This window comes from Papio anubis, chromosome 7, assembly GCF_008728515.1.
Source record: "Papio anubis isolate 15944 chromosome 7, Panubis1.0, whole genome shotgun sequence".
Lineage (NCBI taxonomy): Eukaryota > Metazoa > Chordata > Mammalia > Primates > Cercopithecidae > Papio > Papio anubis.
Window position 1 is genome coordinate 31,894,946 of NC_044982.1, and position 17,530 is coordinate 31,912,475.

Genomic DNA, 17,530 nt, shown 5'->3' on the forward strand with positions numbered 1-17,530 from the left:
AGCCTGGCCAATATGGTAAAACTCTGTCTCAACTAAAAGTACAAAAATTAGCCAGGTGTGGTGGCGGGCACCTGTAATCTCACCTACTTGGGAGGCTGAGGCAGGAGAATCACCTGAACCTGGGAGGTGGAGGTTGCAGTGAGCCAAAATCGCACCACTGCACTCCAGCCTTGGCAACAGAGTGAGATTCCTTAAGAAAGAAAAGAAAGAAAGAAAAGAAAGAAAAGAAAAGAAAAGAAGAGAAAAGAGAAAAGAAAGAGAAGAGAAGAAAAAAGAAAAGGGGTCCCAACTACTTGGAAGGCTGAGGCGGGAGGATCACTTAAGCCTGGGAGGCTGAAGCTGCAGTGAGCTGAGATCACAGCACTGCACGCCAGCCTAGGCGACAGAGTGAGACCCTGTCTCAAAAAACAAAAACAAGTGATCCTTAAGTTATAGATCTTTTCACTCTATGAGAAATCCCTTTCTTTTTTTGTCACTTTTCACCGATGGACTACAATATAACCATTATGGTTTGATAAATCCTTCATATAAGGCTCTTGGGAGAACAATGACCTTTGGACCAATATAAGAACCTCCCATGTGCCAGTCACTATGCTGAGTGACAAGGAGTGATATTATCACATTTAATGCCTCAATACCTCTATGTGATAGCTACTATTGAATACACCCATTTTGCAGAGAAGTAAATTGAAGCACAGAATGGTTAACAGATTTGCCCAGTCACTACCGGCAAGTGGTAGTACCTGAATTATAGCCTGGGGTAGCTGGACTCTAAAAGCTCAAGCACTCAACTATTGCCCTGTACTGTCACTATGAACATATGCTGGCATCTTCCTTTAGTGCTTAGAGGTACTCAATTCAGAAGAGTATCTAATTCTTCACTCAAACTAGGAAAAATTTCCTTTTCTAAGCCTGATACAACAGGCCAGGCGCAGTGGCTCATGCCTGTAACCCCAGCACTTTGGGAGGCTGAAGCAGGCAGATCACTTGAGGTCAGGAGTTCAAAACCAGCCTGGCCAACACAGTGAAACCCCGTCTCTACTAAAAAATACAAAAATTAGCTGGTGGTTGTGGTGCGCGCCTGTCATCCCAGCTACTCAAGAGGCTGAGGCAGGAGAATTGCCTGAACCTGGGAGGCAGAAGTTGCAGTAAGCCAAGATCACACCACTACACTCCAGCCTGGTAAACAGAGCGAGATTCTGTCTCAAAATAAATAAATAAATAAATAAATAAACCTGATACAACAGACATCTGATTATTTCAAATGCAACTTTCTAGGTACTTTAAAAAACAGGGCCGGGCGCGGTGGCTCAGGGCCAGACGCAGTGGCTCAAGCCTGTAATCCCAGCACTTTGGGAGGCCGAGACAGGTGGATCACGAGGTCAGGAGATCGAGACCATCCTGGCTAACACGGTGAAACCCCGTCTCTACTAAAAAATACAAAAAACTAGCCGGGCGAGGTGGCAGGCGCCTGTAGTCCCAGCTACTTGGGAGGCTGAGGCAGGAGAATGGCATGAACCCGGGAGGCGGAGCTTGCAGTGAGCTGAGATCCGGCCACTGCACTCCAGCCTGGGCGACAGAGTGAGACTCCGTCTCAAAAAAAAAAAAACAAAAATATATATCCATTTATGATAAAAGTATACATAAATGAATCAGAAAAAAGCTAAATAATTTAATAAACACTAAACAATTAATTATATGGTTACCTGGGGTTCCTCAGGTGGGAGAGGAGGTGGCACTTCCTCATTTGGAGGTGGCAATGGGGGCTCCTCAGAAGAAGGAGATTCTGGAACTTGACTGGTGGCAGGTACTGTAACTTCTTCTTTTACCGGCTCTGGTGTATCCTTTGCTACCACAGGACCCTTTTTGTGTCCTGGCAAATGAACTTTTGTCCTCTGTTGCAAACTGAGCAAGTGCTGTCGATACCAATACTGCTGCTGTTCCTACAACAGAAACAATTTTTGAGAATTCTGGTTGACAATCATGTATCTCTGCAACTTGGTGTTGACAAGGAGCTATCTTTATGTCTGTGTTCATGTGTCTATATGTAAGAAAAGGCAAAGCTAGACTGAGGAAGACAAATAAGTTAACAAGACCTTAAACACAGGCTACAGAAAATTTTCAGTTCCTCCCGCAAATTTATACATTTAAATTAAACCACAGATACTTATTCAACATGCTTTTGTACTCTTAATAAACACATGCTTTTGGAACTTGATAAATGATCGGGGTAAATCCCTTCAGTATTCACAGCTACTTATTTCTAACCTGGCTTCAGTTTGTTCAGATTTATTGACAAGGGTCTTGTAATTAATGAATAGAACCGAACAGTACTACCTATCTTCTCTGCCTTCTCTCTTTCTCCTCCAGCGCTCCTCCCTCTTTTCTTTCTTCTTTTTTAAGACTGCATCTCGCTCTCTCACCCAGGATGGAGTACAATGGCCTGAACATGGCTCACTGAAGCCTCAACCTCCCAGGCTCAAGCAATCCTCCCTCCTCAGCCTCCTGAGCAGCTGTGTTCATAAGCATGCACCATCACATCCAGCTAATCTTTTTATGTTTTATAGACACGAGGTCTTACAGTGTTGCCCAGGCTGGTCTCGAACTCCTGGGCTCAAACAATCCTCTCACTTCAGCCTCCCAAAGTGCTAGAATTACAGCTGTGAACCACTGCATCCAGTCTCTTCCCTCTTTTAAACACCTGTTGTAGCATTAGTCTACCCATACTCAGATGTATGCACATGTAAGAGAATATGCTGTGTTTTATTTATTTTTTTTTTTTGAGATGGAGTCTTGCTCTGTCACCCAGGCTGGAGTGCAGTGGTGTGATCTCGTCTCACTGCAACCTCTACCTCCCAGGTTCAAGCGATTCTCTTGCCTCAGCTTCCTGAGTAGCTGGGATTACAGGCACCCGCCACCACACCTAGCTAAATTTTTGTATTTTTAGTAGAGATAGGGTTTCACTGTGTTGGCCAGGCTGGTCTCAAACTCCTTATCTCAGGTGATCCACCAGCCTTGGCCTCCCAAAGTGCTGGGATTACAGGTGTGAGCCACCGCACCTGGCCAATATACTGTGTCTTAAAATGCTTTCTATTTATTTTAAAAGCCTTAGTTTTAGGCTGGGCGCGGTGGCTCAAGCCTATAATCCCAGCACTTTGGGAGGCCGAGACAGGCAGATCACGAAGTCAGGAGATGGAGACCATCCTGGCTAACACGGTGAAATCCCGTCTCTACTAAAAAATACAAAAAAACTAGCCGGGCGAGGTGGCGGGTGCCTGTAGTCCCAGCTACTTGGGAGGCTGAGGCAGGAGAATGGTGTAAACCAGGGAGGCGGAGCTTGTAGTGAGCTGAGATTCGGCCACTGCACTCCAGCCTGGGTGACAGAGCGAGATTCCGTCTCCAAAAAAAAAAAAAAAAAAAAAAAGCCTTAGTTTTATCTTTCATACTGTAATTTTCTGAAAGCTTATTTTGTGCTTTCATGTTTTAAAAATTACAACAATAAGCTTCATATGGAAATATTAGAAAATACAGCCAATCCTCATTATTCTTGGATTCTGTATTTGCAAATTTGCCTACTTGCTAAAATTTTTCTTTTTCTTTTTTTGAGACAGGGTCATCTCCCTCTGTCACCCAGGCTGAGTATAGTGGTGCAGTCTCAGCTCACTGCTACCTCTGCCTCCTGTCCTCAAATGATCCTCCCGCTTCAACCTCCCGAGTAACTGGGACCACAGGTATGTGCCACTATCTGGATAAATTTTGTATTTTTTGTAGAGACAGGTTTCACCATGTTGCTCAGGCTGGTTTCAAACTCCTGGACTCAAGTGATCCGCCTTGGCCTCCCAAAGCGCTGGGATTACAGGCAAGAGCCACCACGCCCAACCTAACATTTATTTCTAAACCCAGAATCCATACTCACTGAGCTTTCCCAGTCATTCACAAACATGTGGAGAGCAGTGAAAAACATAAGTCCCCTGATGTGTGCATTCCCAGCTGAGACGAATCGCAAGGTGATGCTCTGCCTTCTTGTTCCAGGTCTATACTATAAATAAGTGTCCTTTTCAGTCTATTTAGTGCCACATTTTTCATACTTTTGTGCTTTTTTTTGTTGATTTCACTGTTTAAAATGGTCCCCAGGCATAGAGTTGAGGTGCTGTCTAGTGTCCCAAGAGCAAGAAAGCAGTCTTATGTCTCAAAGAGAAAATATCTGTGTTAGGTCAGCTTTGTTTGGGCAAGTGCTACAGTGCTGCTGGCCATGAGTACAATGTTAATAAATCAACAATATGTACTAAATAAGGTGTCTTTAAACAGAAACACACATAAGCAAGGCTATGTGTTCATCGGTTGATAAAAATATGACAAGAGACTCACAGGAACCGAACCCTGTATTTCCCCAAGGAGCAATGGTTCAGTATTCACTAATTCAGTGTCTATGGTGACTTTAAAAATCTCAAATAAAAAAAACTGACTACACAGGTAAGTAATAACTAATTAATTAAAATCAATAAAAGAAATCTCACCACTCAGAAAAAAACTACAGGAGTGTCATTATCCTAGTATTATATAATTTCCCATGGTTACAAGGTTGCATAAGGAAAACCAAAAGTTATCATAACACTAAAATATTCACTGATGAACTGCCCTGTATACTTATATAACTAACAAGAGCATATGTTTCTACTACAATTGTATGGATGTAGTATTTTAAGAAAGTGATGTTGGAGAACACTGGAACTTATTACTGGCAGCTGAGGATCTGATAGAAGCCCTACCAGTTAACAACCAAACAGTACTTTACAGTAGAAACTATATAAGAGAATGGCTGAATACCAAAAGTTGAAAAACAGTCCCTATAAAAATCAATAAATCCCTAAAGTATTTTTTCAACATGTCAAAAAATGAAATAAAAGATGATTTATACTGTTGCCATACAATTTTCCCATGAAAATTATAGCAAAGAAACCCAATCTACACTTTATTCTTTGTTCATTCTAAAACTTGGCTATGATTTCATTTATAACAATTCCATCAAATATAAAATCTGCTTATTCTTATCACTTTGAGCTTTGTTTTTCCAGACTGGGTCCCAATCAAATGTTTTATGTTTTATAATAAACTTTTGGTTCCTGTGTTAAATGAATTCATTTTACTTGCCTATTTTCTAATCCAATTATCTTTGGATAACTAGGATTTCCTACACTGTGAATATTTTCTAGTATAACCCCCCCCTAATTTTCCATACGCAAACAGATGCATTAAACATACATGATACATACCTTTTTCTCACCAAACATACTGATTTGTTACCTACTTTTCATTCAAAGAATATAATTTTTCTTAGGGGACAGCTGCCTTCCGCTCTTTTTATATCTTATCTGGTAGTCAAGCATAGTGCTGGAGCACACAGTAGGATGCCAATAAATGGTTATTGATCAACTGAAGCCCTTCCCTCTCAGTCACTCATTTCTATTACCTGAAACTTGCTCCAATCTATTGGGAAGAATAAATTCCATCTCATGAACTCTATCTTGACGTTTAATCCATGACTGGGTTTTCTGTTTTTAACTATTATACATATAATCATCAGCTCCCAGGATATAATTACAGATGGTCCCTGATGTAACAATGGTTCAACTTATGATTTTTCAATTTTATGATGGTGTGAAAGCAGAAACCATACCATGAATTTTGATCTTTTCCCAGGTTCAAAATATTCAGTATGATACTCTCTTGTGATGCTGGACAGCAGCAGTGAGCCCTGGGCTCCCAGCCAGCCATGCCTCATGAGGGCAAACAACCAATTCTGGGCCAGGTGCAGTGGCTCACACCTGTAATCCCAGCACTTTGGGAAGCCGAGGTGGGCGGATCACCTAAGGTCAGGAGGTCGAGACCAGCCTGGCCAACGTGGTGAAACCCTGTCTCTACAAAAATACAAAAAAATAAAGGCCAAGTGCAGTGGCTCATGCCTATAATCCCAGCACTTTGGGAGCCGAGGCAGGCAGATCACGAGGTCAGGAGATCGAGACCATCCTAGCTAACACAGTGAAACCCTGTCTCTACCAAAAATATTAAAAAATTAGCCAGGCGTGGTGGTGGGCGCCTGTAGTCCCAGCTACTTGGGAGGCTGAGGCAGGAGAATGGCATGAACCTGGGAGGTGGAGGTGCAGTGAGCCGAGATCACGCCACTGCACTCCAGCCTGGGTGACAGAGCGAGACTCCATCTCAAAAAAAAAACAAAAAAACAAAAAAATTAGCTGGGCATGATGGCGGGTGCCTGTAATCCCAGCTACTTGGGAGGCTGAGATGGGAAAATCGCTTAAACCCAGGAGGTGGAGGTTGCAGTAAGCCAAGATCTCACCACTGCACTGACTCCATCTCAAAGAAAACAAAACAAAACAAGAAAAAACCAATACTCTACTGTGTACTGTGAGGTCAGATGACTTTGCCTAATGTAAATTTTCTGAGCACATTTAATAGCTACACTAAACTATGGTATTCAGTAGGCTAAGTGTATTAAATGTTCAACGTACATTATCCTCAACTTACAATGGGTTTATTGAGATATAACCCCACTGTAAGTCAAAGAGTATCTGTACTTTTACTATTCAATGTAAGAAAACAGCACATTTCGCCGGGCACAGCGGCTCATGCCTGTAATCCCAGTACTCTGGGAGGCCGAGGCGGGCAGGTCACCTGAGGTCAGGTGTTCAAGACCAGCCTGGCCAACACGGTGAAACCCTGCCTCTACTAAAAATACAAAAATTAGCCGGGTGTGGTGGCACGCACCTATAATCTCAGCTACTCCGGAGGGTGAGGCAGGAGAATCCCTTGAACCTGGGAGGCGGAGGTTGCAGTGAGCCGAGATCATGCCATTGCACTCCACCCTGGGCAACAGAGAAAGACTCTGTCTCAAAAAAAAAAAAAAAGAAAGAAAGAAAGAAAAAAAACAGCACACTGACCATGAAGGTCAATAACAATGTCGCATTAAAACACTTTCTTCCATTATTTTAATACTGAAAACATCAACAGACTTATCCTTCAGTTTTAAAAAAAAACAATAAATTCATTCTCTTTCAAGTAAAAGTTAAAAGTTTCCTTTTTAAAAGTTGCTTTGAAAGTATTATTAAAAGAAACAAAGATGCAAACTATCTTTCACAAACTAAGCCAATGCTACAGATATGAAGACTGTACAGGATGAAAACTGTACAGGTCGAGATTCTTTATCAGCTTCTTCTTTATCACCTATTCTCATGCTTTGTCTTAGATCCAGACCAGGGTTAAGAACTTGTTAAGGGCTGAAGTACTTGTTGATTCACTGTGTGTACTGTGTTCACCGTGTTGGTCAGGCTGGTCTCGAACCCCTGACCTCAGGTGACCTGCCCGCCTCGGCCTCCCAAAGTACTGGGATTACAAGCATGAGCCACTATGCCCGGCCAAGTGTGCTGTTTTCTTACATTGAATAGTAAAAGTACAGATACTCTTTGACTTACAGTGGGGTTACATCTCAACCCATTGTAAGTTGAGGATAATGTAAGTACTGACAGTATGCCCTGTAGGTCAATTTCTATTTAATATGAACCCTATAAGTAGTAACCAGATCTAATTCAATCCTAGGACAGGTTTCAGCACATTTTTGAAGCTCTAGAAATAAATAATAATGGTATCACTCACAAATGTCCTTAGTGACCCTAAGAGAAGTGTGATTATCTCTATTTTAGAAAGAAAAAAAATGCCTGAACTTGCTAACGACGCCAGTTCTTCTGAATGTCCCATCATATCAGATAACTCCATTTCATATGGGATGTTGTTTTATAGGTAGAGGGAAATCATAGTATAGGTCAGATTTAAAATGAGATTGAATGAAGGGATTTCAAACACAAAGAATGCAGAACTACTGGCCAGGTGCGGTGGCTCATGCCTGTAATCTCAACTCTTTGGGAGGCCAAGGCAGGAGGATCACAAGGTGAGGAGTTCGAGACCAGCCTGACCAACATGGTGAAACCCCGTCTCTACTAAAAATACAAAAATTAGCTAGGCATGGTGGCACATGCCTGTAATCCCAGCTACTCGGGAGGCTGAGGCAGGAGAATCGCTTGAACCCAGGAGGCGGAGGTTGCAGTGAGCCGAGATTCTTGCGCCACTACACTGCAGCCTGGGTGACAGAGCGAGACTCCATCTCCAAAAAAAAAAAAAAAAAAAGAATGTAGAACTATTTGTCACAAATATTGTTACTAAGAAAGATGCTGCCGAGGCAAGAATATCGCTTGAGCCTAGGAATTCAGACCAGCCTGGGCAACATGGCAAGATCCCATCTCTACGAAAAAAAAAAAAGAAAGATGTTGATTTTAATTTACTCAGGAAGCACTTACTGACCACTTGCTTCTAGTAATGAACTAGATACTAAATGATTTTCCAAGTGGAGAAATACAAAGGAGGTGAGTGTTTGTGTGTAATGTTTTAAAGATTAATTTTGGAAGATTACCTTCCCTATCCAGGTTATCATAACTGCTGACAAGACAATGTTCTATGCCTTACATTCTAAAGCAGGGGGCAAGGAGGACACTTGGTAAAATAATGAATTGGCTTTCCATTTTAGAAATTTATTTAAAACAGGCTTAAATATTTTTGAGATTCACGTTCTACTGTAATAATCTGGGTCACCAGATAAGCTTAGTCCCCATCGATTATTTTAATGCTCATTTACTTCATCTATTCCTCCAGTTCCTTCCCTCATTCTCTCTCTCCTTCAGTCAAACTTCTTGAAAGAGTTGTCTATACTCACCATCCCCATTTCCTCACCTTCCATCACTCCTCAAATCAATGCAATATGGCTTCAGTCACTATGAAACTGCTCCTGCCAAGGTCAACAATAATCTACATGTCAGTAGGTGAAAAAGATAACTCGCAGTCTTTATCTTGCTTGACCTCTCAGCAGTACTTGACACAGCTGACGACTCCCTCCTCCTACAGTCTGTTTCTTCACTTTCATGGCACCACACTATCCACTATCTTGATTTTCCATCTGTCACACTGATGCCAAAGTAATTGTGGTTTTGCCATTAAAAGTAATAGCAAAAACTGCAATTACTTTTGCACCAACCTAATATGAATACCTATTTGGCCATTCTTTCATTGGTTCCCTTAGATACTGCTATTCTGTGGAGCTAGGCTTAATGTCCTTTAACCTCAGTTCTTACTCTACACACATTCCTTGAGAGGCTTCATTTATTTCTGTGTCTTCAAATATCATTTTTATGCTGATGACTTATAAATCTATGTCTGCCAGATCTTACATCTAGACTCCAGAGCTATATCTAACTTCCAACTGGACATTTCCATTTGGAATCTATGTCTCAAGAACCCCAAACTCAGTTATGTCTGAAACTTAACTCATCATTTCCCCCTCACCCCCAGAAATGTTCTTCCTCTTTCTCCTTTAGGTTTTTCTGTTTTAGTAAATTTGACTACCATCCACCCTGCAGCCCATCCCAGAAACCTAAGAATCATTCTTGATGTCTCCCTCTCCCTAACTACTCAACCTCAAAGTGGATTCTAACAGTTAAATATTTCTCCACTCTTCCCACTTCTCTCCATCTCAACTAATACCATCAAAGTCCAAATCACTATTATCTCTTGCCTGGATTACTTCAATAACTGTTCTCTCTAAATCACTCTTGCTCCTTTTATTTTTATTTTTATTTTTTTTTCTTTTTTTTTTTTTTTGAGACGGAGTCTCGCTCTGTTGCCCAGGCTGGAGTGCAGTGGCCGGATCTCAGCTCACTGCAAGCTCCGCCTCCCGGGTTCACGCCATTCTCCGGCCTCAGCCTCCCGAGTAGCTGGGACTACAGGCGCCCGCCACCTCGCCCGGCTAGTTTTTTTTTTTTTGTATTTCTTAATAGAGACGAGGTTTCACCGTGTTAGCCAGGATGGTCTCGATCTCCTGACCTCGTGATCCGCCCGTCTCGGCCTCCCAAAGTGCTGGGATTACAGGCTTGAGCCACCGCGCCCGGCCCGCTCCTTTTAATTCTACCCTCCACATTGCAAGCAGAGTGAGCTTTCAAAAATGCCAATCTGTCACATTCACCTATGCAAAATCCTTCAATGGCTTCCTACTGCCCTTAGAATAAAGTCCTTACAGGCCTTCCCTGATCTAGTTCATACCTACCATCCTCACCCTGAGCTTTCGGTGAGCCTTACAGAACTTAATTATTTGAACTCTAACTTCTGGTTAATTTCTATTCTTTTTCTTTTTTTTAATTGCGATGGAGTCCCACTCTGTCATCCAGGCTAGAGTACAGTGGGGCAATCTTGGCTCACTGCAACCTCCGCCTCCTGGGTTCAAGTGATCCTCCTGCCTCAGCCTCCCAAGTAGCTGAGATTAAAAGCAAGCACCATCACACCCAGCTAATCTTTTGTATTTATAGTAGAGACAGAATTTCACCATGTTGGCCAGGCTGGTCTTGAACTCCTGACCTCAAGTGAGCTGCCTGCCTCAGTCTCCCAAAATGCTGGGATTACAGGCATGAGTCATTGCACCTGGCCTACTCATTTTTTTTTTTTTTTTTTTTTAGGTCTCATTCTGTTGCCCAGGCTAGAGTGCAGTGGCATGAGAATTCCTGGGCTTAAACAATTCTCCCACCTCAGCCACCCCCAAGTAGCCGGAACTACTGGCACGCAACACCATGCCTGGCTAGTGTTTTTAAATTTTTTGTAGAGAGGGGGTCTCACTTAATTGCCCAGGCTGGCCCTGAACTCCTCAGGTGTGAGCACCCAGTCCTCCTACTTATTCTTTAGAGTTCATTTAAATATCACTTTATAGGTCCGGCGTGGGGGCTTACGCCTGTAATCCCAGCACTTTGGGAGGCTGAAGCAGGTGGAGCACGAGGTCACGAGTTCAAGACCAGCCTGGCTAAGATGATGAAACTCCTTCTCTACTAAAAATACAAAAAAAAAAAAAAAAAAAAAAAAAATGCCCAGGCACACTGGCTCACGCCTGTAACTCCAGCACTTTGGGAGGCTGAGACAGGCGGATTACCTGAGGTCAGGAGTTCGAAACCAGCCTAGCCAACATGGTGAAACCCTGTCTCTACTAAAAATACAAAAATTATTCGGTCATGGTGGCAGGGGCCTGTAACCCCAGCCACTCCTGCGATTAGCTGAGGCAGTCTAAGGCAGAAGAAATGCTTGAACCCTGGAGGCAGAGGTTGCAGTGAGCAGAAATCACGCCATTGCACCCCAGCCTGGGCAACAGGAGTGAGACTTCATCTCAAAAAAAAAAAAAAAAGATAAAAACACAACCGGGCGTGGTGGCAGGCACCTCTAATCCCAGTTACTAGGGGGGCTGAGGCAGAGAATTGCTTGAACCTGGAAGGCAAAGGTTGCAGTGAGCCGAGATTGCGCCACTGCACTCCAGCATAAGCAACAGAGCGAGACTCCATCTCAAAAAATAAATAAATAAAATAAAATACATATAAAAAACAAAAAATATCACTTTACAAAGGGAACCCTCTTTAATTAGGTTAGAGCTCCCAGCTATATTCAATTATTTAAAACATATTTGTTCTCCACCTCCTATGTGCTAGATCCTATGCAAGGTACCGGGAATACAGTGGTAACTTAAAAAAAAAAAACAAACAACCAACTGGCCTTTGCCAGTTCCTTGGGGAATAATCTAGTGCTATTTTATAATCCCATAGCACTCTGTATGTCTCCTCTTACTAAATGTCTTCTCCCTTCCCCCACAACTGAAACAAGAAGTCAATGAGGGCAGTTCCCATGTCTAACTTGTTCACCATTTCATCTCCAGTATTAAGCACAGTACTCATAGTACCTGGCACATAGTTGCTAGTAAGTACTTAAACATTAAATAAATGATACCTCTAAAAACTAATCAAAGCCAACAGCTTTAACTAAATAAATAAATCAGTCCTTCAAACACATAGAAAAATTAATTATTCAAAAAGACACATTCCGGCTGGGTGCAGTGGCTCACTCCTATAATCCCAGCACTCTGGGAGGTCAAAGCAGGTGGATCACTTGAGGTCAGGAGTTCGAGACCAGCCTGACCAACATGGTGAAACCCTGTCTCTACTAAAAATACAAAAATTAGCCAGGCATGATAGCATGCACCTGTAATCCCATATACTTGGGAGGCTAAGGCAGAATTGTTTGAACCCAGGAAGCAGTTGCAGTGAGCCAAGATTTCACCACTGCACTCCAGCCTGGGCAACAGAACAAGACTCTCTCTCAGAAACAAACAAACAAAAAACACATTCCATTAAATCATCAACGCTTTACCCGAAAAACTAGAAAACACTTGGAAAAATATCAAGTATTTATCTTGTCCTTCCTATACCAACTGTATTTCCAGTCAAATATCTGTGGCAAAAGTTTTTCTTTATAGAACACTATATAGTAAATGTCGAAAAAATGGCAGAAAAAAAAATCACCAGGTTGCAACCTCTGTCTAATGAAATAATATACTTAGGCAAAGACCTTCAACTGATGGACCAGCAGACTGAAACATTAGATGCAAGATTGATAGAAAGCTTTACAGTGGAGGGACCAATGGCATTACTAACAGTGGGACAACCAGGCATCGGGTGTCCCATGATGGAATGCAGCACTTCCCAAAAGAAAGCTGAACTTAAATGAAGGTTCCAGAGTTAACTTCTAATTAAAAAAACAAAACAAAACAAAAAAAACCATGGAAGACAGAGGAACAAGTCAAATGATACCATGAAAAAGCAGACAATGCAGAATGTCAGACATTCTACAGGACAACTGTCACAGATTTTTCATCAAGTTCAATGGCATGAGGTAGAAAAAGAAAATAGGAGGGACTGACCTAGGTCAGGGGTTCTCAACTGAGGGCAATTTTGTCTGCAGGGGATATTTGGCAATGTGTGGAAACATTTTTGGTTGTCAAACTGGGGGTGCCACTGGCATCTAATGGGTAGAGGTCAGGGATGCTGCTAAACATCCTACAACGCACAGGACAAGCCCCTCCACAACAAAGAATCATCCTGCCCAAAATATCCATTAGTGCCTTAAGTTGAGAAACCCTGATCTATACTAAGAGTCTTTTCAGTATTCTGTTTGGATTCTGATTTGAACACGCCAACAAAACATTGTTTGGGAACAGACAGTGAGGACAGAAAACAACAACAACAACAATAACACTGTTGAGTCAATTTGGGGTATTTTAACATGGATGGTATCAAAGAATTACTTTTAATTCCATTAGTATGATGAAACAATAAAGGAAATCTGAATGGATCAGGTATTAGATGATACCAAGAAACGGTTAATTTTTTTAGGTGTTAACAATGTGTTTATCTAAGAAAAGGTCTCGGCCAGGCGCGGTGGCTCACACCTGTAATCCCAGCACTTTGGGAGGCCGAGGCAGGTGGATCAGGTGGATCACGAGGTCAGAAGTTCAAGACCAGCCTGACCAACATGGTGAAACCCCGTCTCTACAAAAATTAGCCAGGCATGGTGGCATGCATTTGTAATCCCAGTTACTCGGGAGACTGAGGCAGGAGAATAGCTTGAACCCGGGAGGCAGAGGTTGCAGTGAGCCGAGATCACGCCACTGCACTCCAGCCTGGGCAACAGAGTGAGACTTATAGAGGTACTTGACTAAGAATGTAGGGATGAAATGACCTAAGAGCTAAGAATAGCTTTAAAATATTTCAGCAGTGGCCAGGTGTGCTGGTTCATGCCTGTAATCCCAGCACTTTGAGAGGTCAAGGCAGTGCACTGTTTGAGCTCAGGAGTTCAAGACCAGCCTGGGCAACATAGCAAAATCCCATCTCCACCAAAAAAAAAAAAAAAAAAAAAAAAAAATTAGGCATGGTGGCATGCACCTGTAGTCCCGGCTACTTGGGATGGCTTGAGCCTGGGAGACAGAGGTTGCAGTGAACTGAGACTATGCCACTACAATCCACCCTGGGAGATAGACAGAGCAAGACCCTGTCTCAATATATATATGCAACAATAATAAAAAAAGGTCTAGGTGAAGCAAACATGGCAAAATCTTGATAGCTGTTGAATCTGAATGATGGGTATATATGGGGAATCAAACTGTTTTCTCTATTTTGTGTATTTTAAAAATATTTCACAATAAGAAATTTTGAATGACACATTCCAAAAACAAAATATGAATCAAAGAATAATAAATATGTAGAAGGACTGTCAGAGTCTGTCACTGGCATGAAGAAATATTTATCATCTAATAAACCAAGATATCCTAAGTCTAGAACATGACAACTCTCGTATTTTATTCAACAAATCTGTGGAGAGCCTACAATTTGCAAGGCACTGTCCTAGGTGCTTCAGTGATAAGATAAGCAAGATACTTCCTGCCTGCAAGGGACTTACAATCTGAAGAACAGAACCAAACCAGATGGGTGAGCGCAAGCAGGGCTTCATGGAAACCGTGGTATTTGAGATATGCCTTGAAAGCAATACAACTCTAAGGGGAAACAGAGGGTTGACGAGGTTAGGATGAATTCTAGAAAGAAGTAAGAAAGCCACAGGCTTCAAGGCTTTTCTTGATCTGGTCTATGTGCACCACAAGTCTCATTTTCCACCACTCTTTCTGCCTCTCACCAAAGAATTGCAGGCACTGAATATTCAAGACACTGAGTTCATTACAGACAAGAGTACAAGGCAGAAAAGTAATAGCACTGTTCATGGTAACTATACATATTAAGGCCTGATCTGACACAAACACTCCTCCCAAAAAAAGCCAAAATACAACTAATTTGTCTCTCTGTAAGGTTAGAAAAACAGTCTAGTAGAGTGAGAACACAAATGTCCTATTTTGGCTCAGACTAACTCTGAGAATGTTTGACAACAAAAGCACTAAAGACTTCAGAGTGGGGTGGGAAAGAGGACAAAATTCTGTCTCTATAATAGAGCAATCTGGGGAAAATAAACTGGGGAGATGGTACAAATTTGATGTAAGCCAAGAGAATCATTATTCTACTACTTTATTTCAGCATCCCAAGTGTTTTCTCCAGAAGATATGCCAAGCATCATTTCTTAAAACAACTTGCTTCTGTTCTTAATTTCTAATGCCAAACTATCGTAAAATTATAATACTGCATCCCTATCTTTTGGAAATCTTTTATAGGTAAATTTGAGCGTTTATATTACAAGATTCTCTTTTTTCCTTAATGAATCTAAGGTAAATTAGTAATTGCTTTAGGAAATCACAACTGATTTATTCTGCTTTAGTTTGACCTTCCCTCTTTCAAGGGGGAACTCGTTTATTACTGTTACCCTGTCAATTTGTCTGTTCTGTGGGATAAGAAGGGCTGGCTCTCTCATGAAAAGGTATCACCAAACTTTTTTTTACGTTGGCCATATTCCAAGGCTGTTTGTTTGGAGTGAATGGTAATGACAATAAAATGCAGAAAATTGCTCATTATCTTAAAACAATCTTTAAATAATATGAGAAAAGGATGTCTGGGTAAACTCCTAAAATGGACCAACCGATCCCCAAAAGGGTCTAGGGTCACCTATGTATTGTATATGTACCTATAAACATAATTAGGATGCTCCTGGTAAGACAAGATTTCCATCCTTTTTCTGAAACCTCTTAATTCAGGAAGCTGACAGCGATCCCTGGCCCCTAAGTAGTATTTTTAAAAGAAGCTAACTGGTCATAAGGTTTGCAAACATTTGCGTCAGCCCTTGGAGAGGCCTCTTTTTCATGCTTTCTCTCAAATGGAATTTTTAGTTTAAAATACAGTTTTAAAACAAGACCCTCTGCAACAAAATCTATTTGCAACAGCAACAATTCCCATCTAAGAGGATGGTCAAAGAAACCAAGGGATATATCTGAGAGGTAACTTTTAAGCCACCCCACCACTGTATGTAATCCATACACATCTACAAACGCTGTTTTTTTAGTAATTCACATCTAGCTAATTAAAAAAGCTGAGCTGTCAGCCCTCTGACTCTCGTGGAATCCTTTGGAGTGTTAGCTAGTCATTGTGTGTTGGAATTAGACTAAGCACTGGTTAAAGCCCTGGGGCCTGCTCACTCAGGGCCCTCTAGGTGAAAGATGAGGCTCAGGCAGATGCTTTCTTACCTGTGGAGTCATCGTAGAGGGATCTGGCTCAGGGGCGGCTTGCTGCTGTTCAGCACTCTTGTTTTTGGCCCCACTTTCCAAAGGCTCTTGCTGGACAGTTGTCTTATTTCCAGAGGGGGCGGACGGTGGTGGTGGAGCTAGTAGTTGGGATTTAGAATGGCCCTGGGAGGGGCGGGAAGGAGATGCCTGAGAAGAGGGCAAGTAGGACTGGGAATGGCTCAAATAGGATTGCGAGGAAGAGGAGGAGGATGAGTAAGAAGGGGTGGGCGCCAGGTAGGACTGGGAAGGTGGGGACTGCGAAGGGGACGGCTGAGCAGGAGGCAGATAGGGCTGAGATGAGGACGGGGGGTAGTAAGAGGGTGGCGGCTGAGGTGGGGGCATGTAAGACTGAGATGGTGGCATATAAGACCCGGGCGGCACAGGGGGAGATTCAGGGGGGGATTCCAGCTCCATTGGAACCAAACCAGGAGGCCCGTCTCGTTGGTGGTGGAGCATCTGGTGTTTGTACTGCTGCTGCTTCTGATAGCTGAGGGCCGGCCCAGGTGGCGGGGGCATCGGTGGCGGTGGTGGCTGCCAGTCTCCGTAGCCGCCCCCTGGCATCACCGGCGGGGGCGGCAGGGGGGGCGGAGGAAGGTGGTGGGGCTGAAGCACGCACTGCATTTGCTTCTGGTGCATCTGCTGCAGCTGCTGGAGCTGCGCCAAGTGCTGTTCGCGGAAGCTCATGAAGCCCGAGGAGGAGGGGGCCGCGGGAGTCGTCGAGCTCGAATACCCGGGCCCCGGCGAGGCCTCAGGAAGCGCCACTGGCGGCGGCGGTGGGACCGGCGGCGGCGGATAGTGGCTGCTCCCGCCATACCGGCCCCAGTTCGGGTACATATCGAAAAAGAAGGCGTAGGGCTCGTCCTGGCACCGTTACTAGTCGCAACCGACCTCCAGGAGCCGCGGCGGCGACGGCGACAGCCGGAACTCGCGGCGCCTACAGGCCCCGGAGCGTGTAAACGGAGCGCGCCAGTGCGCCGGCGCTCGCTAGCTGGGCCCGCGACCGGGAAGGCGGGGACGCGACTTGGGCGACTACGTCTGCGCAGTAACCACCGAGAGGAGAACAAAGGCGAGATAGAGCGGCCCTTTACTTGGAGACTCGTGGTTGCCATCTTCCTTTGAGTTCAGATAATGTAAGCGCGAGTAGAATGTTCTCATATAACTGAAAAACCATAGAGTCTCTCAGCCGAAAGGGGTGGTAGAGATCCTATCGCTCCACGGGTTCATTTTTGAATGAAAAAAAAAAAAAGGTTCCATTCACAATAGCAACAATCGCAACAACAACAACAAAAATAACGTAACTAGGAAAAACTCTTAACAAGAAAGATGTAGGATTTATATGTAGAAAACTACAGAGTCATAAAGAAGCATATCCACGTAGGATGAAATTAGACT

The 17,530-nt window shown here is 43.1% G+C and overlaps 1 protein-coding gene across 5 annotated transcripts in view; it reads right to left on the bottom strand.

The window, feature by feature from the left end:
• YLPM1 (YLP motif containing 1) overlaps window positions 1-17,313 on the bottom strand; it is a 74,530-nt gene extending 57,217 nt beyond the window's left edge. For 3 of the 5 annotated variants that reach the window (XR_002523432.2, XM_021941401.2, XM_021941399.2), the window contains exons 1-2: window positions 16,100-17,096; window positions 1,707-1,943 (exon numbers count right to left, since the gene is read on the bottom strand). Coding sequence is in view for 4 of the 5 variants with exons in the window: in XM_021941401.2 (XP_021797093.1) it covers window positions 1,707-1,943; window positions 16,100-16,972 (1,110 nt within the window). In the remaining variant the exon portion in view is untranslated. Of the gene's footprint in view, window positions 1-1,706; window positions 1,944-8,779; window positions 8,819-16,099 lie in introns of those variants that run through there. The other 2 variants (XM_021941398.2, XM_021941400.2) reach the window with 2 other exon arrangements.
• Between the last annotated feature and the right edge of the window lie 217 nt (window positions 17,314-17,530).